At 40.2% G+C, this 24,395-nt stretch overlaps 4 protein-coding genes across 4 annotated transcripts; 2 read left to right on the forward strand and 2 right to left on the reverse strand.

The window, feature by feature from the left end:
* Positions 1 to 2,786: 2,786 nt before the first annotated feature.
* Positions 2,787 to 5,109, forward strand: LOC311272256 (GTPase IMAP family member 9-like). Its single transcript, XM_084378556.1, has 2 exons — positions 2,787 to 3,319; positions 3,420 to 5,109. Exons 1-2 carry the CDS (start codon positions 3,298 to 3,300, stop codon positions 4,262 to 4,264), a joined length of 867 nt encoding a protein of 288 aa, XP_084234682.1. The 5' UTR covers positions 2,787 to 3,297; the 3' UTR covers positions 4,265 to 5,109.
* A 619-nt stretch (positions 5,110 to 5,728) lies between these two features.
* On the forward strand, positions 5,729 to 6,986 carry LOC311272259 (GTPase IMAP family member 9-like). The gene is made up of 2 exons (XM_084378570.1): positions 5,729 to 5,805; positions 5,903 to 6,986. The coding sequence occupies exons 1-2, from the start codon at positions 5,784 to 5,786 to the stop codon at positions 6,718 to 6,720; spliced, it is 840 nt and encodes a 279-aa protein (XP_084234696.1). The 5' UTR covers positions 5,729 to 5,783; the 3' UTR covers positions 6,721 to 6,986.
* A 3,357-nt stretch (positions 6,987 to 10,343) lies between these two features.
* On the reverse strand, positions 10,344 to 13,358 carry LOC311272233 (GTPase IMAP family member 9-like). The gene is made up of 3 exons (XM_084378518.1): positions 13,085 to 13,358; positions 12,812 to 12,883; positions 10,344 to 11,459 (listed from the first exon to the last, which is right to left on the reverse strand). Exons 1-3 carry the CDS (start codon positions 13,161 to 13,163, stop codon positions 10,528 to 10,530), a joined length of 1,083 nt encoding a protein of 360 aa, XP_084234644.1. The 5' UTR covers positions 13,164 to 13,358; the 3' UTR covers positions 10,344 to 10,527.
* A 624-nt stretch (positions 13,359 to 13,982) lies between these two features.
* Positions 13,983 to 17,412, reverse strand: LOC311272243 (GTPase IMAP family member 9-like). Its single transcript, XM_084378529.1, has 3 exons — positions 17,378 to 17,412; positions 16,390 to 16,501; positions 13,983 to 15,562 (listed from the first exon to the last, which is right to left on the reverse strand). The coding sequence occupies exons 2-3, from the start codon at positions 16,472 to 16,474 to the stop codon at positions 14,613 to 14,615; spliced, it is 1,035 nt and encodes a 344-aa protein (XP_084234655.1). The 5' UTR covers positions 16,475 to 16,501; positions 17,378 to 17,412; the 3' UTR covers positions 13,983 to 14,612.
* Positions 17,413 to 24,395: the final 6,983 nt, after the last annotated feature.

A 24,395-nucleotide genomic window follows, 5' to 3' on the forward strand; every position in this document is an offset into this window, starting at 1 on the left:
TAGTTATGGAAAAAATGACAGCACAAGGACACTTTGTTACAGACACTGTTTATTGCAACCATGCTGTCATTTCTTGGAGTCGGAGTGATTGAGGCAATGGACGGAGCTAAAGAGGAGTACGTAAAAGCTGATTGGAGCCTAACTAGCACAACATGACACATATTATAGTGCAAAACCACCAAAAGCAGTGGAAATGGCCTTTACAGATAGCAACTTATTATCGTGAAAAAAAATGTGGACACATAGCATGCAGGAGGGTAAATGAAAAGTTGCCCTCTAGAGCCACTAGATGGCAAAAGAGACCACTCCCCGGGCTTCAATATTTCACCTAATTACTTCATTATTACCTTCACCAAGAAGGTTTTGTTTTCACTTGTGTTTGTTTGTTTGTTGGTTGTAAGCACTAATGTAGAGGAGGTGTGACTGCCAATCCAAGTCCGATATCCAGTGTTGTACTGAAGCCCAGATTGTTGGGTTTTCACGTCAGCTTCATGGTGAGATTGTGTTGAATACTGAGCTGAAGTCAACAAACAACATCCTGATGTAGCTCAGCTAAAAATAACAACAGCTACAATAGCTGTTGTTATTTTCAAGGTGTGGAGGGCGGTGGATATGGCATCCTCTGTGGATCTGTTGGTTCTGAATTCAAACTGGTGAGGGTCCAGGCTTGCAGGGATGTTGTCTTCAGGCGTCCTGACTTGTGTCTTCATCCCTCAGCTGCCCCTTATGACATGTAATATATGTTGTATACATACAAATACAGTGCATCTGTGAATTTGTGCTGTGCTGGATGTTTGTTATATTTGTTTCTTTCCTGACACATCGCTCTATTATGACCCTTGCAACAGTCTCCTACCTTATTGCCACCACTACTGTACGTTATTTCTTTTCATATTAATGTTATACTTGTTTGTGTGTGTGTGTGTGTGTGTGTGTGTGTGTGTGTGTGTGTGTGTGTGTGTGTGTGCGCAGTGGGTTATTTTATTTCTTTATTCTATATTTTCTGATTCTTTTCATACTTATTGTAGGTGCCAGCTAGTATTTTTTTTGTGTGTCACATCCGGGGAGGAGTCAGGTGGGTGGTAAGTCAGCAGAGTAGTAAAATCAGCTGTTCTTCACCTGTTGATGAATGAATGAACTGAGAGGGTGAGGGGGGGAAGGTCCTACTTTGCTGACCGCTAAAGTACATTGTTTTTGGGTGTTTTTAGGTTTTGTGAGGATGTTTTACTGCCTGTGTTTCAGCCTTAATAAATATGTGATTCGGCATTTCTCTGGAGCTTAGTTTTTATTATACAGAAGCGCATCCAGCAAGAAAAGTGTTTCCCTCGCTGAGCCTCTCGGAGACCACTATTGTTCCATCAATAGAGATGGGAGAGTCAAGGAGTACAAATATCTTGGCATCTGGCTTGATGAGGATTTCTCATTCAAATATCATATTAATGAACTTGTCTTAAAGTTGAGGCAAAAAATTGGTTTTCTGCACAGATAAAAAATCTTGCTTTCCAATGCTCTCAAGAAGAGTAATAATTGAATCAGTGTTTCTGTCCGTCATGGATTATGGTGATATCATCTATAGACATGCTGCTGCCACAACTCTGAAACGTTTAGATTCAGTCTATCATTCAGCTCTAAGATTTATCACGGGTGATAAATATGATACTCACCACTGTGTTTTGTATGAAAAAGTTGGTTGGCCCTCTCTTGAAGAAAGGCGCAAAAGGCACTGGTTTTTATATATTTTTAAAGCTCTTTCAGGCAAATTACCATTGTATGTAGCAAATATGTTGGAATGGAACTCAGGTACTTACATGACCCGTTCGGCTGAACTACTGCTACTCAAAGTTCCTCGAGTCTATATGAGTATTGGCAAGACTGCTTTTTGTTATGATGCCCCTAGCTCTTGGAACTTGTTACAGCACATCCTGAGATTGGATGCGCTCCCTTCACTCACTGAGTTTAGGAACTTGGTCATGGATAACTGTGTTTCCATTTGTAACTGTTTCAGATGACTGTCTTTCTTGTTTCTTGTTAACTGTGCTGTATATTGTCATGTAATCACTTCAAATGTAACCACTGTCAAATTTTTAATTGGTTTGTAAACTTGACGACATTGAAAATGAGGGCAACCTCAATGTCTCTCGAGAATAAATAAAGGTTATAATAATAATAATAATAATAATAATAGTCGCCTAACACTTATTTTTAGACAATTAAAAAAGTATTCTTAATTTCTTCGTCTCATTTTTACAGTTTCAACATGTGTTCAAAATGGAGGAGAAACAGCTGCATTTCATTGCGCGATGCTGTACAGTGTAACGCTAAACAAAAATGCCAAAAATGAACCTTGAATGTTGATCATTATCGGTGAATGGGACATAAAGTAGAACATTTAGTCAACTCATATTGTTAGCTACATCACTGGCTACAAAAGGTGACGCAAATGAGCTAGTTTCCTTTAAAACTGTGTGAAACACCTGAATCTTGATGTAGATTCAGCATGTGGAAACAATTTAAATAATGTTTTTTAGCCATGTCAACAGTTTGCTGTTATGATCCCAGTTTTTTATGTTGTCGTATTTCCTGTTTTATTGTGGAATTGTGCCCTCATGTGTCGCATCTTGCTTTTCAGTTCCTCCCTGCGTGTTTTTTCCCTCCTTCCAGTGTTTTTCCATTCCTGTCCCTCACTCCACCTGTACCTCATCCCCCTCATTAGTGTATGTTTATAGTCTGTGTTCTCCCTCATGTCCTTGTCAGTTCGTTCTGTCTTCCTCTGTGTTCACCTGTGTTGCTACCCTGTGTTTCCCAGTGTCGTCTCCGAGTGTTTCCCCTTGGTATGTTTCTGGTCTTTGTTCCTTGTGTTTTTCATTGATTTGAACTTTGCTTTTGTTTGCACTTTGTTGAAGCTTTTTTTTTGCTGCTACTTTGTCTTTTGTCCCTTGTGACACGTTTTTGGTTTTTCTAGGTCTTTCGTTTTTGTATGTATTTCTGTTTTGTTTTAATAAAGCTCGCCTTTAGTTTCTTCATCCTGCCTCCTGTGTGTTGTCTGCATTTGGGTCCTCACCCTCTTCTGTAACTTATAACATTTCCTGGAAACTGCTGTGAAGGAGAGAGACGGTGAGAGAGTTTCACTTCTCGGGAAACCACTGAGGCGGAGACACAAAGAAGTGGAGAGAGGGAGGTGTAACTACCAAACATAAGTACTGCTGCAAGCTGCAGGATAAAGCTGAGAAACAAACAGACGGACTCTGTTGTTGAGATTCAGGTTTACCTGTGTTTGTAGTACTTCTCGACAGCAACATGCCTTTAAGCTCAACCAAAGGTTAGTGTCTTTACTTGTTTTTATTCAGGCTTTTTACACTCCTTATGTAAGCCGTCCCAAAGAATTCATACAAGCTGTTTCACTGTCTCTTTGTCCACAGACTCCAGCTCTCCAGTAATCACGGACCTGAGGATTGTCCTGCTGGGGAGGACTGGGTCAGGAAAGAGTGCAACAGGGAACACCATCCTGGGACAAAAAGCTTTTGCCTCAGTCTTCTCTCCGTCCTCTGTGACAAAAAATTGTAAAAAAGCAACCGCTCAACTTGATGAAAGAACTGTGAGTGTCGTTGACACCCCTGGCATCTTTGACACATCGATTACAGACGTCGAGTTGAAAAATGAAATAGAGAAATGTATCATGATGTCTGTGCCAGGACCGCATATTTTCCTGCTGGTGGTCAGACTGGATGTACGGTTCACAGAGGAGGAGAAGAATACTGTTCAGTGGATCAAGGACAACTTTGGTGCGGAAGCCTCGAAGTACACACTTGTGCTTTTCACTCATGAAGATGTGCTCCAGGATCAGTCTATTGAGACTTATTTAAACCAGAGTTCTGAGCTCCAAGAGTTCATCAGGAGGTCTACAGCTGGGTGCTTTGTGTTTGAAAACACATGCAGAGGAAATCGCACTCAGGTGGCTGATCTCTTTGAAAAGATAGACAAGTTAGTGCAGTTGAATGGTGACCATTATACCAGCAGCATTTACGAAGAGGCCCAGAAAAAAATTCATTCAGAAGAACGTTGGAGAAAGTGTGGAAACGCTATGCGCACTGTAGGTAATCACTTGCTTGTGACAGCAGCAGCCTTGGCTGCCCCTGCAGCGGGTGCTGCCATAATAGCAGAGGAAGCAGCAGCTGTATCCACGGGAGCCTACATGTTGGCTGGAGCTGGAGGCATTTCGAAATCAATCGGGACGTGGTTGAGCCCTAAAACAACAGACAGCTAAGTTGTGTAAAGCCATGACCCTTAAACCTTAATCCTCCTGGCAGGGGGACCACAAACCTCAGAGGTATACTTTTTGATCATATCTCACAGGTGCTTTATTCTATCATTCTTCCTCTGTCGTTCCTAATGACTTCATATCATTGTTTTCTTTGTCTTTATAAACCAGTGCTTTTAAAGATACTAACGTATGTATGTAATGTCCTGTGGGACCCAGGTCAAAAGCACAGGGGGGGTTCTGTCAGTCACAGACACAGATGCAGAGCACACAGATTAAAGCATCATTTTTCTTTGTTGGGGTCACAATTACTTCGGTTGGTTTCACAGCATAAATATAAAACATTTAATGTTTACCTTAAATAAATTACATTATTATATAATGTACCTGAGATAAAAGCTGCAGTTTCAAGCCAAAATTAATATGCAAATGAACTTTCTAAAATAATATTTATCAGGTTTTTTTAGATGACATTAATGACATAACTTAAAATGTTTTGAGAAGAAATAAGTTAAAGTAAGCTATTATTGTTGAAGCAGGAGTTTATGCTTGGGGAGCTCAGTCAATAGTCCTTTTATATTAAATATTTTATATGATGAAAGTGAAGCAAACGTCTAAACTTATTATGTTTATTGCTATTTCATAGATGAGTGCAACTTCAATTTTCTTTTCTTGTCAGAATGTTATTGTGATTTCATTAGCACTACCTTGCTGCTTTGACCAGTTAATGAGCCTATTATGACAAACATTTTGAATGTCGATGCTGTACACTATTGTCATTTAATGTGGAGAACACTATTGTCATTCTTCTGTTTGATTTGTAAAAATTAAATAAAACAATGCAACAACAACCTTAAGATGTGATGTTTGATGTTTGATGAAGTGAGGGTGAATTTATTAGAGGACGCTGGCGCTGATAGAACCACTGTAGGTCTTATCTCAAAAGAAAAACCTATAAAACTTATTTAAATGACACCACAGTGTTAACCCATCAGAGTAAAGTGGGCCCTACTCTGCCTCTGATTGGTTGGCTTCGTTGGTTGTGTCCTGTGTGTTCTGAAGGCAGCATTTCATTGTGAAATGCTGCATTATAAAGTGCCAATGTAAATTAACCTTGAACTTTGATTATCAGTGAATGAGACACAGCAATAAAAAAAAAATTGTCAACTCATGTTGTTGACTAGACCTCTGGTTTCTGTCCACAAAAGGCGACACAAAATGTGTTAAAAATGCCAAGTCTAATTCAAGAGTGTGTCATAAAGCTGAGGTTAGATTCAGCATGTCAACGTTTCAATCCAAGCAATTTTAACGATGTTTTGATCCCATTCCAGTTGCTCTCTGGAAGGTTGGTTGCATTTTCCTGGAAGCCGCTGTGAAGGAGAGAGAGTTTCATTTCCCAGGAAACGACTGAGGCGGGGAGAGAAAGAAAAGGGGAGAGAGGGAGGTCTGACTGTCACACACAAGTGCAGACGTTTTGTGAGCTGCAAGACCTGTTTCTGTTTCCTGGTATTTCTTTCTCTACGAGATGGGTTTAAGCTTAACTGAAGGTATTTTTACAGACATGTGACTCAGACATATGCACTTCTTATAAGCTGACCTAAAACAGAATTCCTACAAGCTGTTTCACTGTCTCTTTGTCCACAGACTCCAGCTCTCTAGTAATCACAGACCTGAGGATTGTCCTGCTGGGGAAGACTGGGTCAGGAAAGAGTGCAACAGGGAACACCATCCTGGGACGAGACGATTTTTTCACAGGAATGAGATTGTCCTCTGTGACAGAGACGTGTCAGAAAAAGAGCTGCCACTCTGATGAAAGAACTGTGAGTGTCGTCGACACCCCTGGCATCTTTGACACATCGATTACAGACGTTGAGTTGAAAAGTGAAATAGAGAAATGCATCATGATGTCTGTGCCAGGACCGCATATTTTCCTGCTGGTGGTCAGACTGGATGTACGGTTCACAGAGGAGGAGAAAAACGCCGTCAAGTGGATCAAGGACAACTTTGGTGAGGAGGCCTCAAAGTACACACTGGTGCTTTTCACTCGGGGAGATGTGCTCCAGGAGTCTATTGAGGCTTATTTAAACCAGAGTTCTGAGCTCAAAGAGTTCATCAGGAGGTCTACAGCTGGGTACTTTGTGTTTGACAACACATGCAGAGGAAATCGCACTCAGGTGGCTGATCTCTTTGAAAAGATAGACGAGATAGTGCAGTTAAATGGTAACCATTTTACCAGCCGCATTTACGCAGAGGCCCAGAGGAAAATGAAATCGGATGAATGGTGGAGAGAGTGGGGAAACACTGTGGACAAGGCAGCTGATCAGTTGTTTGTGGCATCAGTCGTCACAGCTGCAGTTAGAGGCCCTGCAGTAGCAGCCATGGGGTCAGCTTTAATGTTTGCAGGCGCAGGGATCTCTAAAGCCATCGGGTGGTGGATGAAGCCTAAAACAAAAGACAGCTAAGTCGTGTCAAGCAAGCCATGAAACTTTGGCAAAGTTCTGAAGTCAGGTCATTTAATTGCTTTTTCATAATCAAATGCAAATTTGCGTACCATTGTGTGTTGACAACACTATATTATGTTTAATGTTTGACTTGCAAGAATAAAACAGTGTGACCACAACTTCCAAAAAGTGTCGTTTGATGTTCTAATAATCCAGTTGTGAGAGCAGGAATACCATGGAAGCTTCCAGGCTCCACACTGCTGCTTGTTTGAGATAAACCCAGTCAGGGTGAGTTCATATCATAAGCTGGCACTGACAGAAACATCATAGGTCTTATCTGAAAACACTAAAGAGATATAGATATTTTAATCAGGAGACGATGAGTGCTTCATCCATAAAAGCAATACTGTTTTGCTATTTTTTCTGCAAAGCCACAATAGCTGGTTTATTTATTGATCTAATTCCTAATTTTTCACTACATAAATTACAAATATTGTCTCATATACTGTGTATATATATATATATATATATATATATATATATATATATATATATATATAACTGAAATTTTGAAAATGACGTTTTAAACTGATCATAGGCATGTTTACTGTGTTTAAGTTTTTTTTTACTTTAACTCAGATCGATACCACTTTCAGCACATTAACACCACATGTTGCTTTTATACTTCAGTTTGTGCATGGATAATCAGATTAGTGAGTTGTAGAGGTGCTGGTATGTGAATTTTATCAGATTTGGATGGAGCCCAGCTGTTCCCCCTGTTTCTAGTCGCTGATCAGGCTAACCAGCTGCTGGCTGTAGCCTCATAAATAGGCCTTCTGTACACACAGGCAAGTGGTGTCGATCTTCTCTTTTGTCTCTCAGCATGAAAAATTGTATTTTGTGAAATGTATGTTTTCTTAAAAGCAGTAAACATATAAATATGTTTATTTAACCAGAAAATCCATCATCTTCTACAGCTGCCTCATCATAAAGAAGCTTTTCAACTTCCTGTATTCCATAACAATGAACAGCACTGCCAATATCATTATTGTAAACCTGAATCACTTCAGGCTGCTGAAGTCCACTATAAGTACAGTATTGTATCCCATAAGTAGGTCCACTTTAGGCAATAGGCCTACAGTATGTTCCTGAAAATACTCTTTTTCCTTGACCTCTGTTTTTCTCAAGTAAAAACACAAATATAGCATTATTTAGGAACTGTTATCATCTGCATCCCTCCAGTGTAGTGAAACAATATATGATAATTAGAAATAAATCACAGCTGAATTATAAAACGCTGTGTAGGACTTATCTTGTATTGTTCCTAACTTCCAGCTTTGTTTGTTACACTGCACAATCCAAAGCTTTGCCATTACTTCCTGTCTGCCACTCTCTATCACTCATTCTGTCATTACTGTATCTCTGATGCTGAACTTATTTAAATGTCATGTTGTCAATGCGGTCGCACCACAAACAAAACTCTTTTTCCTGTACAATGTATTGGAGTTGTAGCAGAAATGTGTGACTAACAGCTAAAACCTAACAATAAAGTATGTTTTTTGGTCGATTGCAACTGTGATGGTTAAAACCAGATAAGCTTCTACCTATAGACTATACAGTATATGGTATACACACATAACTGAGTATCTGTTTTGTAAATATAATACTTTTATTTTAATTTATTTGTTTGTCCTTCAGTGCTACCTATTGTATTCTACTTTATTCAAGTTTATCTCCAGTTTTATTGTTGTGCTCTGTTCTAATTGAAAATATTTGACCTATTTAAACATTTTCTGTTAAGTGTGGAGGAGACTACAAATACAGTACATTTCATTCTAATCCTATAATATACAAAGACAACAAAACTGAGCCTAATCCCAGAACCTTGAGAGACATGTGAGAGCTTGAGTGCATAAAAAATCCTGCCAAATGTAATAACCACTTTAAAGGTGCACTATGTAAGAATTTGCCACCTGTCAGATTTACACTCCAAACAAATAGGGGGCAGCAAATCACCAGAGTAACTGCTAACTGCTGCTAACTATAGCTGCTATTAGCTAGTAAGCTCAGTCAACTATGCAGCTAGCAGTCGCATTAGCTGAGCTTGGTGTTGTTTACTATCGGACTATCACCTCTTGTTACAAACTGCCAAGGGGCTAACTGGTTAGCATGCTAATTTCAATAGATATATCTCTCTATCACAATATTCACACAATGTCCAAACTGTTATTTCTCCTCATTCTGTTGATAATTTTAGTTAATTTTTGAATGTCTTAAACCAAAATTCTTACATATTGCACCTTTAAGACTTTTGAAAGGCATAAAAGACATCAACTGTTCAGTCTGAGTGTCCTGACCTGTAAATTATAATATTCTTTCAAACTCCAACAGTTTTAAATTTAAAGATTACCCATATAACACATGTATACATAAGTCATCACAAATGGGAAATACTGCATGTGACAACATTCAAATGTTACACTTTGAAAATAGAAAAGTACTGAATATATAACACCTCATCTGATTTTGAGTCTTGCAACTGAATTTGAAACTTGCTAATAAAGAGTAGAAGAACAAACTTGGGCCAAACTTCTGTCCTGTTGGACAAAGAAACAAGCCTGTAGGGGTTTCTTTACTTTGAGATAATGTCACAAAGAGAGGAGATCGCCTCTCATGGGTTAAAATCTTGATGCGATGGATACAAATGTTAAGAAATACATCATTTGACTTGTGCAAAAACAGTTTGTGAAGAAATGGGACTCAGCTTCATCACCAGATAATGAAGCAAAATGACTTTAATTAACCTGTGGCTGACACAGACCCACCTACAGTTCATTTCTGTGAGGCCTTTCCTGGTCATGTTGTTGCAGATGGTGTGTACTGACAGTGAAGTAGTGGCAGTATAGAGAGAAGTTGCTCTCTTAAGAATGCTCACTCACTTAAATGCGATCGGTCGGCGGATATTTACCATTGTCTCTCATTTCCTCTGGGGAAGTGAGCTCGTCATGTTGCTAATAATAAAGACAGGGCAACAGTGCATCATAGTTTAAATAAGGAACAGGAATAAGCTTGCATGAATATTTTATTTAACCAGCTATCACATAAGTTATGAAACTGTACTTACTTTAGACTTTATGATTCAAATTCAAATGGTTTTTCATAAGTCAGAAAACGCCTGTTCAAGTATAAATCCTGACCAGTGCCAGATTAAAGGGACAGACTACTCAAGGCGGACTATTTTCTCAGGGCTCCCTACACACATTTTGATATTTGGTGAACAAACAAACTTACCGAAACTTATTATATTCTACTAAATATGAATTCAGTCAGGTATATATTTTAGCTCATTTATTCATACACAATTGGTTAGTCATGCACGTATCAGAACGGTATAGCTACTGTGTGTGTTTAAAAATGTATAAATAAATATATAAACATTCAAATAAAGTTTGAGCCTCAAGATCCCTTCATTTTTTTATACTTTTAAAACATTTTAAAATGTATTGCAGCCCCCTAGCTGCAATAAGGCTCTCTGCATGTGCCAAGAGTGCCTGTTCCTAGACCCTGCCCCAGGTCGTGACCTGGGTTTCATGTATAAACTCCAAACAATAAATGAGCCAAAAGAAAGCAAACAAAACCAAAACTGCATTTCATACCGTTTACTTCACATTAAATTCACATACTTCTGTTACTGCAGTGTTGTGTCAAATCATCTCAGAAGCAGAATTCAGAAAAGGCTAAAAACAACATCGCTGATTGGTTCTAAGCAGTCAGTAGTAATCTGTGCAATACTTATACTGCAGTGGATCAACATGTCCTTGTCACTGGTTATACTGGAACACTTGTTTTGCCTTTGCATCTTATGTTCTTCCATATGCAAAAGGCAACTATACCACATAACACTCCCATGATGAGCACCGGAGCTCCAAGAGCCAAAGCCACCGTCATCTCAGCTCCCACCGCTATAACCACCCCAGCTGCCACCAACAACACAGCGGCGACCGACGCCACGCGTATATTCTTTCTTTTAACCCTTTTCTTCTTTTCTCTCTCTTTCTCTTCCTTCTCCCTCTCTGCGTCCCACATTTTCCTCTCCTCCTCTTTCTTCTCCTCCTCCTCCTGCCTCTTTTGCTCCTCCTCCTCTCTCAGCTTCCTCTGGGCCTTCTCGTACATCTCATTCGTGTAGTGTTTCCCGCCGTTATCCTGTATCATTTCCTTGATCATGGTGATCAGCTCTGTGACCTGCACCCGGTCGTCTGCGTCGTTGTTGTTGAAGGCGTGGTATCTGCGTCCGAACGTTATCGAGAGTCTCCGCAGCTCCTTGCACTCCTTCAGAGCATTGTCAGCTTTGGCCTGATCTTTACATGTAAACAGCATGATAGTGTACATGGAGGCATCGTCTCCAAAATTATCCTGGATCCACTTCACAGCATTCCTTTCCTCCTCAGTGAACCTTACTCCGAGCCGGATCACCAGCAGGAAGGCGTGAGGGCCGGGCACTGACATCTTGACGCACTCCTCTATTCTGGTTTTTAATTCTTCCTCTGTGATGCCTGTATCAAACAGACCTGGAGTGTCAATGACCTGGACCACAGTCCCGTCCACTTCCCCGCTCTGTGTCTCACAGTGCTTGGTCACAGACACAGGGCTCGGGTCCTCTTTGAAGGCGGCTCTCCCAAGGATGGTGTTTCCTGATGCACTCTTCCCTGATCCGGTCTTGCCCACCAGGACAATCCTCAACCCTCCAGACAAATCTAGAGCTGTAACAGCAGAAGTAAAATTAAATATTGAGAACAAGGCAAAAGTAAATCATTTCTTCTTTTTCTTTGCAGCCTTGATTTATAGGCACTACCTGGGTTGCCTGGCTTGCGAAAGACCTCTATGGACGTTGTGTGTGTCCCTCTAGTATAACTCGATTCATCTTTTAGCCTTTTCTTTAAAGGTAGACGGTAAATATTTTGGGCTGATCGTGTCTCTTTAGAAGCTTATTTTAATTAGTTGATTGAACTCTGTCCAGTACATTCATCCAACTCATCATTAAAGTCAAAACACTTCAAGTTAGAGGAATTTGTTTATAAACGTTCTGAAAGTGGCCTGAAAATAAACAATTATAAGTTTAGTCAACTTGAAATGAACAAAACTTGTATATTTACATTAAGTTAATTCCGTAATGACTTCATACAGCGTACCCTAGTGAGTCTTTGACTGCTAGTAGCACTATTGAGCCATGCTTTTATGAAAAAAGTTGGTGAGAGTAAGGCACTGTTAGTTGCAACTAAATAAATAATAATAAATATTACTCTGTCTGTTTTGCCTTTTTTAAAACATGGAGTTACATTTTTGCTAGAGCCGAGAAAAGGTATTTGTTAGTGGGACCGCACGGGCGGGGCCAGCTGGACAAACACTAAAGCTTGTTGGCAGTAGGTCGCACAATGCGGAAGCAAAGCTGGAAACACCAAAATTGTGAATGATTTTCATTCAAATGACTTGGCAGTCTATCCATTTCTTATAATACATAACATTGATTAATTTAAAATATTATAGAAGTCGACATTGCAAGTTTTTTTTTGTTTTTTTGAGAAAGGAAACACACACAATGTGTTTTGGTGAGAAACATTGAAGTCAGAGCAGCTTTCATCTCTCAGGAAGAACATTCAGTTGCTTACCATCCTGTTTGCAAAATAGTTACAGGGCAACTGGAACCCAAACTTGTTTATGACCCATTTATTATATTTATAACCATGCTCTTATGTCTAATTGCAGTGGAAGGAAAGGAACTCTTTCATTCATGACTTTGTGACAACTCCAGTCCCATGATCATAAGTTGCAAGAACTCAAAAGTCAAGAAATCTTTTAAGAAGTGTCGCAGTTTCCTTTTTGATAAGCCGAGCAGCTGCAAAGATCGAGAGCAACACTCGAGAAGGATAAACTTCAGAAACTGGGGGACTTTTCACAACCTGGCAACCCAAAATTTGCCACTGATTTCAGAAACAATAAACCACGTATTAACATTAATAAAGTCTCTAATTTAACTCAAGTGTTCATTGTTAGAAAGTGGCATATGTCAAATGATACTGAGAGGTTTAGTGAGAGAGGCAATGAATGAGCATACCGTCAAAGTTGTTCAGACCACACCCATCAGTCCGAGGTAGAGTTCTCTGCTTCTTTTCTCGCAGTGGTATTTCTGTGATATTAAGTGATACCATTGAGACACAAAAGAAAATAGATCAGTCACTGGGATCTTCATCAAGGTCTGCATTTTTTTTTCCTATTTCCTTCTTGTGCTCGTCCCAGTGTCACAGTATCACAGTCAGTGTCACACATCTGATAGTTATCAAAGGATCATTCTTTATGTTTTAACATCAAGTCATGTAGATTGTCCTACCTTCAGCCATTACTGCGGATTGACCTTTTCCAGTTCCCAGGTGGCCAAATGTGTCGTTCCAGGCCTGAGTAGTGAACATAGAAGCTCTGTGGCTTGACTCTCACGTTAGGTTTCAGGGAAACTTCTGGAAGCCTGGCCTAAGTTATGCACAGGGGGCTTCCTATTTCCTTGTATTGTCTTTGGTTTACATCTAAAAAATGTTCATCCCCCACAGAGGCTGTCCACAGCTCTCTGAATATGTAGAACAGGTTTGTGTCAGGCTATGGCTGGTATGTTTTAGAAAGTGTGACCGCAACATGGAAACTGCATTCAAGCTGTTTAGCTGATAAACATTAGGTCATCTTATTATAACCATATAAGGCCACATTGTTTAAAAAGGGAGGGAACAAGAAAACCATTTGAATGACATCACATCCTTCAATTGTTGACGTCTCTTAAATATCTACCAGTGGTGGACTCAGGATGTTTGAGGGGCAGGGGTGGAAAAAATAAAAAAGGGCACCAGCTGTATGCAGGGGGGCACCAGCACGTAGAGAGTCGTGATATATTTATCATGAAGAGACGGCACAGATTTTGACCACTGGAAGGGCAACTGAGAGGGCACTTTAGCATGTTTTCTCTACCATAGGGGCCTCCAGGAGGGCACTTTACAGCATTTCTTCAAACAAATGACGCATAACATTTGGGATTTGTATTTACGACAGAAGTGCTGCACTCAGAAACTCTGCGGGGCGTCACATCACACAAAATGCGAATTTCTACATAATGTTGCTTTAAATGTGAGTTTGTATGTTTAAAATTACAGTCATGGCTCTACTCATTTCTTCTGTGAAATCACAGCCTTGTTGTAACACTTACGAATAAATAAATGGAATTATAAATGAATGACAAAACAAACTGACCTTCAAACTTTATTGACCATTTTTTTTGCTGACACAATGACATAGAAAAACATCTGTATATAGCACGTATCTCATTTCAATAGTAGAAAAAAACAACTGGAACTTTGACTTGGTTTTTTTTTCACGCAACATGAATCTAAAAGTTCTTGAACAGTAAAAATGCTCAGCACTCATCGTGCACATATGCAACATTATTAAACAACCACATTCACAGAATAAATGAGACACAAGTTATGTTTAATTTGACAATCAATCACAACTCTAAAGGGAAATCAAAGATACATTAATCGAATGGTGCAGATGTTAACAAAGAGCTTTATTATTTAAAAAGGTTATTTTCAGTTGCCGTCTAGACAGTACTGACAAATCAACTGAGCAGATACATCTTAATAAACTCCAAATGTCACCGCCAACTTTAATAATGTGTGATCACAGCTGTCAGTCTATTCAAAGCTGGAAATAATAGAAATAGCAAAAGCAGTTAATAATGACTGCCTGTGAGCTTTAAGCAGTGACTTTAGGGAACAGCTATTAGGCGATAAAAAGTAGCTGGGCTGTTGTGTGCCTGTGCAGTAAAGATAGCACGCTGACATTTAGTTAACATCTCAGTAAACGCAGAACTTGGTTCAGTTCTGGCCATTATTTAGTCCCTCCATGAATTGCTTGAACAGCTGCTTAGCACCATCTTTAATGTATTTAGAACCTTCAACAATTGCATGGTTTATTTCCTTGACGACTTCAGGGTTACTGTTATAATGATCTGCACCGACCTTTAGCAGTTGAACAAATACCACCATGTCACGCCAGTTAAACGTGCTCTCCTGCTGATTGACATTCCCTTTATCTTTTCTCAGCTCTTCCTCCCACTTTTTCCTCTCCGTCCATCTGATCCTCTCTTCCTCTTGCTTCTTCCTTCGTTCTTCCTCTTCCTCCCTCTTTTTCCTCTCCTCCTCCAGTTCCCTCTGGGCCTCTTGGTACATCTCATTGATGTAATGTTTTCCACCATTGGACTTCACCATGTTGTCTATCTTCTCCAGGAGTTCTCTGACCTGGGTTCTGCTTCGTCCTTTATCATTGATGAGTGAATGGTATCTTCCTCCACACTCATTTAACAGTCTTTGTAGATCTTTGCTCTCTCTCACGTATTCTTCCACAGATTTACCCACTAACAAGTCAGCATGTGTGAACAAGATGATGGTATACATGGAGGAATCTGAGCCAAAATTATCCTGGATCCACTTCACAGCTGCCTTCTCCTCCTCTGTGAATCTTGACTTCAGACTGATCACTAACAGAAAGGCATGTGGTCCAGGAACTGACAGGTAAATACACTCCTTAATTTTTGCTTTCACTTCTGCTTGTGTTTTCTGTGTGTCGAACAGCCCCGGGCCGTCGATGACGACAACATTCCTGCCACCGTCGTTCACCTCTCCTCTGTGACAGCCTGCAGTCACAGACTCAGGCGACATTTCCTCTTTAAAGGCGTTTGTACCCAGGATGGTGTTTCCAGAAGCACTCTTTCCTGTTCCAGTTTTTCCGACCAGGATGATTGTCAGGTCTTTTGGCTTTGTTGAACCTGTGGACAATTAATAATAAATTGGTGTTAATAAATGAAGTAGTCTGTTTCAGGGTGTGTGTGTGTGTGTGTGTGTGTGTGTGTGTGTGTGTGTGTGTGTGTGTGTGTGTGCGTGTGCGTGTGTTTGCACTGATACATAGCTTTAACTGACTACAGTATTTAAAGGGGCACTATGTAGTTTTGGACTTTCATAGTCAGTAATATTTACACTAATAATGAGGTAATAATACAAACTCAGAAATATTCAATTTTTCAATAACTGAATAAACAAGCTGTTCTCAGAGGAAAATAAGGTCCCAGAACACTGTTTGAAGCTAGAAAGTTGGCAGGGTCCGCCACATATAAACAAAGTAAAACAGTGTGAAATTGTGTTGTCCTTTAAAGTCAGTTTGTTTGCTCAGTCATGCAAATGAAGACAGTACCCTATGTTTATTTAGTCAATGAAGATATTTCTCATCTGATTAAAATTTCTTTCCCAAAGACTACATAGTGCACCTTTAAAGCATTTTTGCAGTCATATTTATATCCATCTCATGATAAACCTGCAGAGTCATTGCTTCCTGTAATATCACCTACCTTTGTGTTGTAAAGTCAAACTTTTATCGTCTGAATCTAACTCTGTGTACTCTGTGTGCCCTCCAGTGGACATTATGAAGCATGGCAGCATGCACCAATGAACCAGAGTCGCTCATTCACTCTTAGCCACTGTCATACCTACTGTACTGCACCCTTGTTTGTACATCTGTGTCACTGTGTCTGCGTGTCTATTAAAAACTGGTGCATCCCTGTTAAAGCAGTCTTCATGATGTATGTGTAATGTGCTGTACCTTTGTGCTGATAACGGCCGTGGATTTGATCACATAATGTGATCGGCACAAGCAGAATTAAACCTGGGATCCATCCTGGTATCATCTCTGTAACTGTTGACTCTGCAGGAACCTTAAAGAAAAAAAGAAAATATTTGAAATGAAAATCATAAAATAAAACTTGCTAACTGCTTTACCGTATAACTTTGTACCTCCTGTAACTGTTGATCAGTACTTTTCAATGGAAACTCCTCAACCTTATTCTGACCATTGACCTCAACAAACAATGTGAAGTTTTAGTTTCTGTTTAAGTTTCCCTTCAGCTGATGGTTAGACCAGTAAGAGTTCATCCTTTACGTTAAAAAGGGGATATCTTGTTGTACAGTAAGTTTAACTTTAAATGTAATTAAAACATTAAAATCTATTAAATCATTACATTTTTTGGTCATATAATGCAATATTCCCTTGGAAAGTAAAGATGGACAAACCCTATTCAAGTTACAATAATACCCGAGATAACTCTCACTTTCTCTCATACTGTCAAGAACAAGGCAGCTTAAGCTGATTAAGCTCTCCAAAACTCATAATCCAAAACTCATTAAAGTGCATGAAAACGTGATGCAAGACAGATTACAATGTGTGTACACGTGTATTCACATTAGAGACTGCACAGTCACGGTGTCAGGGTTAACAGGTTCTCAAGGCAGACACACACACACACACATACACTTTGCCTCACGCCATCTTCGGGGACTTTACACTGACCTACATTCATTTCCTGCATTCCTACTTGCCTCATCTTTACCTCAACCGTTATTACTGATGTGCAAATCTATTTTTTCTCAAGTGGGGCACAGTTTCCTGTCCCCAGTTAACTACTCTCAAGTCTGAAATTTGTCCCCAAAAGTAGCCTATGTCAGAACCTCTCTCTCACACACTCTACTACTCTGAGCAAAAAGAAAGTCTAAATGTACTCCAAATGTTACAAACACATTCTCTTGCGTCTTACTTTCAATTTCCGTCTTGTAGGAGGTCGATGGTGGTGTTCCAAGTTTGGGTAGTGAAAAAGCTGTGGGTTTGACTTCTTCTTCTGATGTTTGTAGGCAGTTGGAAAACTAGCACCATCTTCTGACTTGGAGTGTTGATGGAAAGGGTTTTAAGACTATAAACAGGCTATTATTCTCTTGAGTCCGGTCTTTTTTCTAAAAATAGATATATAACCCACTGCTCTATACTATGAATTCCACTGGGAAACCTCTGGAAGCCTAACATGCACAGGGAACTTGTCTCCTGCCTGTATTTTATTAACCTTTGTCAGATGAGCCTAACAGTGTTCGTAACAGCTTTCATATTTTACTTTAAATTCAGTTAACAAGTGGCATAATGTGGCATTAAGTGATATCAAGGTAGAATGTCTTAAAGATATTTGATCACCTTAAGGGGAGCACTAAAAGTGAAAACATCATTTTTTCACATTTTTGACATTTTGGGATATTTTGCTTCCACAATATGTCTTCTTTCAGACTAACTGTCAAGAAAATGTCCAAAACACTCACTCAGGTGTTTGTCCTCATTCAGATTTATCTGGAAGTGTCTGCAAAATAATGCACATTTCATTTGATAATGTCTCCTTTGCATATAAAAACAAAAACAGTGGACCCTTCTCGTGATAAACCTGCAGAGACATTGCTTCCTGTAATATCACCTAACTTTGTGTTGTAATGTCAAACTTTTATCGTCTAAATCTAATTCTGTGTAGTCTGTCTGCCCTCTAGTGGACATTATGAAGCATGGCAGCATGCACCAATGAACCAGTGACACTCATTCACTCTACACCACTGTCATACCTACCCTTGTTTGTACATCTGTGTCACTGTGTCTGCATGTCTGCATGTCTATTAAAACCTGACGTATCCCTGAACGGCACAAGCAGAATTAAACCTGCGATCCATTCTGGTATCATCTCTGTAAGTTCAACTCTGCAGAAATCCTTAAAAAGGAGAGACAGACAGAGAGACAGACAGAGAGATAGAGGCAGGCAGAGAGAGAGAGAGATAGACAGAGATGTTTAACTTTAAATGTAAATAAAATATTAGAATTAGAGCCCGACCGATATATCGGCTGGCCGATATTATCGGCCGATATTAGGCATTTTCCAAACTATCGGTATCGGCATTTATAATGGCCGATAAATGAATATTTAAAAAATAAAATAAAAACGGACGAAACACCCTTCAACTATGTTATGAGTGTTGGCGTTATGAGTGTTGGTGTTCCATGCTTGAATAACAATTAAAAGAACATCCCCATCAGTTCTCTTAACTCAAATAAGCATGACAATATTTGTGACTACCATGTCCAGTTTTGCTGCTGTTACGTGTAAGCCGAGAGTGAAACTGACTTGGCTAGTAATTTTGATGTTCCTCTGTTCTGTTGTGACAATAAAACAAACAAGTTTATTTTTAAACTGCATTATCATATTATTTCAGTGAGGACTCATAAATAACTACAAATAACTAATGTTACGGAAATCTGTTTATGTTTTGTTACGCGTTTCTGGATTTATTTCGGCCGATATATCGGAATATCGGATTTTTAAATCACCAAATATTTGTATCGGTATCGGCCTTAAAAATCTTTTATCGGTCGGGCTCTAATTAGAATATATTCAATCTGCTTGCAATCCAATATACACTTTGATTGTTGAAACTGTGTGGTCATATAATGCAGGCTGTTCAGAGGAGGACAGAGTTTATCACAGTCACAACAACATCCGGGACAGCTCACACAATGCAGACATCAGTGTGAGATAGTGTAGTTCACAGTGTGTGCGATCACAGCTCACGCAAAACATTGTGGCAGCACTCGGCACAGTGTCAGGGGTTCACAGGTAGAAGACACTCACACACACATACACACACACACACACACACACACACACACACTTTACTTCCCTTGACAAAATGCTCTTAATCTACACAAGCTGTTATAATACCATTAGCTTGCTTCTTACTTTGTTTTCCCAGCTCGCAGGTGATCAGACTTGATGCTGCAGTAGCTTCACTTTACTTCCTCCCTGTAGGGCTCTCCCTGCCTATAGGCGGCATCCTATTGCCTTGTATGGGGCTGTCCACAGCTCCCTGGGCTGAACAGGTCTGTGTATGTGTGTATTCTAGAAAGTGTAACACAAGCACAGCCTTCAAGCTCTTAGACTGATAATCACATGATTGATTGTTATCAGGGCCGGATCAAACAGTTAAATTAGACCAGGTGGTCTTTGAGGCCCCTATGGGCACATTTTGACTTTAAGTAAACAAACAAACTTACTTTAAGGGGCACTATGTAGTTTTGGAAAGGAACATTTAACAGTCAGAATTTCAATATTTACAATATTAATGAGGTAGCCTAATAATACAAACTCACAACCAATATTTTTTTCCATAAGTGAATAAACAAGCTGTTCTCACTGTTCTCCGCCAAATAGCGTGCTCGATTCAACCAGGGTGGACAGACAGCCCTTCTGCAGGAAGTTAACAAATTGTGGCAAAGTGCAACAGTGACAGCATTAACGATCATGAATTTAACATACATTTTTTACAATTTTAACATCATTACAGGCCACGAATTTACTGTTTTCTCAACTCGTAACAGCCTATGAGTGAACCAGCTTTCAACCTGTCACATGCGTGTGCTTGTTCCATCGCTGTCATTTCATTTCTCTGTCATCTCATTGCGTGACAAGCTGCCTGCCTCCCTACATCCTTATCAATGTGGCACGATCTTGCCCCTGCTGCAGTGAACTAGTGACTGATTGGACTGTTGACAAAAACAACTTTCCATACGCCAGGTGTAGACATCATCATGTCCCACCTTGTGTTTGAACTCACAGAAAGTCAGGAAACGATGTGATGACAGCGGTAGCGGACGTTCTAATCCTACTGGTTGTGTGCAGACCCTCCAAACTCTGCTCGTTTACCAACTGAAATGGCCTATAAACAGTTTTGTGTGTGTGACACTGAGCATCCACAATGCGTCAGCAAGGAAATGCAAAGAAATTGGGTTTGTAGAACAGGCAGCTTATGATCAGAACACTTGTTCCGGCGAAGGACAAGGCTGAGTGGAAAAACAGCATCACGTTTCAGTAGTGTGTGTGTGTCTGTGTGTCTGTGTGTGTGTGTGTGTCAGAGAAACAGACCGACAGACAGAACATCAGGAACATATGTGAATCCTCCACACGTGCAAACAGAGGCAGGAGCACTTGTTCATAAGTGTTTGGCTGTATATGAGGGTGTGTGTGTGTGTGTGTGTCCTTGTGTGTGTCCTTGTGTGCGCAGTGACCACTGTAACAAAGAGCTAGATGAAAAGTACCACTACACGTGCAGCAAAAGTCGTCGGGGCCACATAGGACAGAAAATGGCTGCAGTTTCCTGCAATGTGAACCTCCCAGCACGCGACAGCAGCAAGGCTGAGCTCAGACTGACACACTTACAGAGGCAGGAAACATGGACAAACAGCCATTCAACATCAGTCAGTCCATTGATGGTATTACATTTGAGAGGGCCTATTGTGGCCCAAACATAACACTTTTACATGATGAAGGAGACAAATATCAGCTTTACAGACAAACAATTAGTGATTGTCCAATCATAGCTTAGCAGCTGTAACTAAGAGAGGCCTGTTGAGCTTTCTATTTATCCACATGTTGCAGTGGTGTGTACGCGGCTCTAGTGAGAGGGATACTCTGTATGCAGACCCATAAGAAAAAGCATAAGCAGCCACCTCTGGAGCCACAAAAGACTTGCACATATACAGTGAGAGTTTGTCTATTTAGTTTGATTAGGCTTAAAAATCAGTCAATGAATGATCTCAACCTTTAATTTAAAAACTTGCTGTTAAAAATGCTGCAGAACTTACATTGAAATGTCATTTAAATAAGTCTTTTCTTGTGGTCAGGTTTATGCACACCACACACTCATACTTACAGTAGTTACAAACTGAAGTGAAACTGTGCCGCCAACATAGTAGGCCTAAGCACAGGTCAAATGAAAGGTTCAAAAACACTACAAACATGGCTCCGAAAAGGAAACTACCAGGTGCAGAGAAAGAGGTGCGTATTTTAAAGCAGCCCTGTTGAAACTGAAGTTGACAACAGTGTAAAGTGCTATAAGTGCTATTGGCTACTTAAGCAGCATGATGTGCAGCATCGGTCATTATGTATGTACTTAAGCCTATTATGTTCTGAGGGGGTACATAGTGTGAAAAGTTTGAGAAACGCTGTTCTATATCATCAACGGGTGAGAATGCTGACTTTTGGACTTGGATGTGTAGCTTTTGTCACAGTGTCCACCTCTGCCATGTTCTGGCTCCTTCTTCCTCAATGTCCCTCCATTCAGTCACCTCTCTCTTCTCTGATTCCCGTGCATTTTCTCGCCATTATTGCCGACACAATGTTGGCTTTCATGCCTCGTGTTTTCTGCTTGCAAGCTTCTGTAACCTGGACCTGCCTGTAAGCCTACTGAACCTCTAAATCATTGAAATCATCCTGTCAGCGCGTGGGTCCTTCCCCTGTTGCCACTCTCCCTCACCGGTTTGACAGCTTTAGCTTCAATCTTTCAGCACAGTATCACACATGAAGGCATCAACTGCATATTTATGACCACTTTTAGGGTTTTCTCATTTTTAAACAAGAATCTGTAGACATTACAGTGAGCCAACAGAGGCCTTTTCAGTTAACGTTAGCATAATTAGCGAATAGTTACAGCTAATATCACTCGCACGGGACAACTGTCATTTCAGCGGTCAAATATCTGTTTGCTACAAATGAGAGGCCTGTTTTTGTCTATGTGTCTGCAATCAAGGACACAATATTAAAAATTAAAAATAAAAAACAAAACTTTTTGAATGGTAAACCTGACCTCGCTACAGTTGTATACTGTAGTGCCTATGTGTCGTGGCTAGGAATGAGGTGAGATGATTACAGGTCGTTTAATAATGCGTGTAAGTGGATATGAGCTTCCCTACATGCATTATTAGGAGGGGCTCTTTATACTTAATAATAGGTTTTCTCAGCCTGACCTTGGCGCCGAAAATGTTCTGAGGCTTTCAGGCACCATGACTCACATATCCAGACCACACACCTTTACCTAAGTACCCAATTAGGGCTCCCAGATTAGAGAAACTACTCTCACGTTTTCCTTTCTGAGAAAAAATACACATGGGGGCAGGACACTGACATGCTGTGATTATCACATTACATACGTAAAGAAGTGGGGTGAGAGGTAGCACTTTTATTACTACTTTTAGGTGACGGCGTGGGATGGGTGTTATTAGACCATTTATCAGTGCACAAGAGGCAGTGTCCTTTTATTTAGCTTGTTACAAATGGGCACACACACACTCGCACACACACACTTGTTGAAAATGTTGAAAATGCGCACCATCTGTGCTCCATTAGCTAATAAATCCATCCCGCTTGCATATTGAGAGAATGCCCAAATCAATGAAACTCCTTTTCACTGCCACCTTGCCCCGAGGCAGACTGATACAGAGTACACGCACATATCCTCGCAAATACGGCGCAAGCGTTAACTAGTCATGAAGTGCCAATGCCAGGCAGCTGAGTTGAGGTGGGTCAGACACTGTCACCACAAAGAGCCTCAAACAGAGAGAGTAAACTAGGTAGGAAGAAGGGAAACATGGCAGGAGAGAGGAAAGGGAGATGGCGAATGAGACTAAAAACAGGGAGGGAAGGAAAGGGATAAAATGAAGAGGTTGGGAAGAAACAAGTGAACTAAACAAAAAGGGACAGAGAGTATAAAGATCCATCCATTATCTGAAACCGCTTATGCTTATCAGGGTCACAGGGGGCTGGAGCCAATCCCAGCTGACATTGGGTCACGGAGGGGTACAACCTGGATAAGTTGCCAGTTCGTCACAGGGATATATACATATACATAGTTTGTATATATGTATGTATGGCTGTTACTGCAGTGCCACCATTACATTAGATGATGAACTGGGCACTTTATAACAGTGTGAGGTTTTGGAATTTATTAAATAGAAAAGTCATTGCTGGTGAATGATTGTATCACAATAATTTCATTTGAGTTTTTGATTCTATGTGTTGAATTTTAAGTTGTTTTCTATTTAAAATGTTAGCAAATGTGTATTTAAAGCCAAAAAATTACAGTATTATGAGCCTGTGCCACAAAGCTGTTATGAATGAGTCACTGAATCAGTTTATATATGTTTAGCTTTTTATTATCTTCAAATATATGATCTGGGGAACTTTTTCTGGATAAGATTGCAAAATGTAGGCCTGCCACTAACTTATGTATCAAACCGCCTGTTTAAAGGCCCCAGAATACAGGAAATGACAAACAACACTCCATTAAAGTTGTCCCACCCTCTTTAAATGCTTCCGACGCCCATGGATGTGTGTGAGGTGTCTTTAAACTGTGTCAGGGAAATCACGGCAGTACAACTGTTTCTTTCTCACATTATATTTCATGTTAACTTTCATCCTGACATGTCATATCTTGGTGCTACCCTGCTACACTTAGAGAGATGTAAGCAGACCAACGCCCTGCCTCACATCCTCTCTCTTCTCCGCCTGCTACAGAGGCCTCTTCACAGAACACCCAATGAGCTGACAGCCATCCTGCAGGTGAAAGCTACATAACTTGTGTGGACTCATGGTTGACGTGCGCACAGGATGAGAAGTCATTTATAGAGATGTGTGGGATGGGAAGGTATATGCCAACTGGAAACCCTGACTTTGATGTGGTTGCTCAGGATGTGTGGGATTCAGGCTGTGGACCTCTGGCAATCACGAATCCATGCATAACACACACACACACACACACACACACACACACACACACACACAGAGGAAGAGGAAAAAAAGAGTGGGTGAGAGAGAGAGTTGCTACCTAATAGATTTCTGAATACAGATTATGCAATAGTCATACAGTAATCAAATGATCAAGGTTCCTGACTCAACATACTCCCACTTTCTCCCTCACAGT

The sequence above is a fragment of the Pagrus pagrus genome (genome assembly GCF_965226575.1).
Source record: "Pagrus pagrus genome assembly, chromosome: 2".
In the NCBI taxonomy this organism is placed as follows: Eukaryota; Metazoa; Chordata; class Actinopteri; order Spariformes; family Sparidae; genus Pagrus; species Pagrus pagrus.

What these genes read in the sequence shown, in the direction of transcription:
- LOC311272233 (XM_084378518.1), bottom strand. Translation starts at nt 13,163, where the DNA reads ATGTTCACTACTCAGGCCTGGAACGACACATTTGGCCACCTGGGAACT. An exon ending in ATCCGCAGTAATGGCTGAAG is followed by an intron (nt 12,884 to 13,084) that starts GTAGGACAATCT and finishes TTAATATCACAG; the next exon opens with AAATACCACTGCGAGAAAAG. An exon ending in TGGTCTGAACAACTTTGACG is followed by an intron (nt 11,460 to 12,811) that starts GTATGCTCATTC and finishes CTGCTGTTACAG; the next exon opens with CTCTAGATTTGTCTGGAGGG.
- LOC311272256 (XM_084378556.1), top strand. Translation starts at nt 3,298, where the DNA reads ATGCCTTTAAGCTCAACCAAAG. An exon ending in GCCTTTAAGCTCAACCAAAG is followed by an intron (nt 3,320 to 3,419) that starts GTTAGTGTCTTT and finishes CTTTGTCCACAG; the next exon opens with ACTCCAGCTCTCCAGTAATC.
- LOC311272243 (XM_084378529.1), bottom strand. Translation starts at nt 16,474, where the DNA reads ATGATACCAGGATGGATCCCAGGTTTAATTCTGCTTGTGCCGATCACA. An exon ending in CGGCCGTTATCAGCACAAAG is followed by an intron (nt 15,563 to 16,389) that starts GTACAGCACATT and finishes AATTGTCCACAG; the next exon opens with GTTCAACAAAGCCAAAAGAC.
- LOC311272259 (XM_084378570.1), top strand. Translation starts at nt 5,784, where the DNA reads ATGGGTTTAAGCTTAACTGAAG. An exon ending in GGGTTTAAGCTTAACTGAAG is followed by an intron (nt 5,806 to 5,902) that starts GTATTTTTACAG and finishes CTTTGTCCACAG; the next exon opens with ACTCCAGCTCTCTAGTAATC.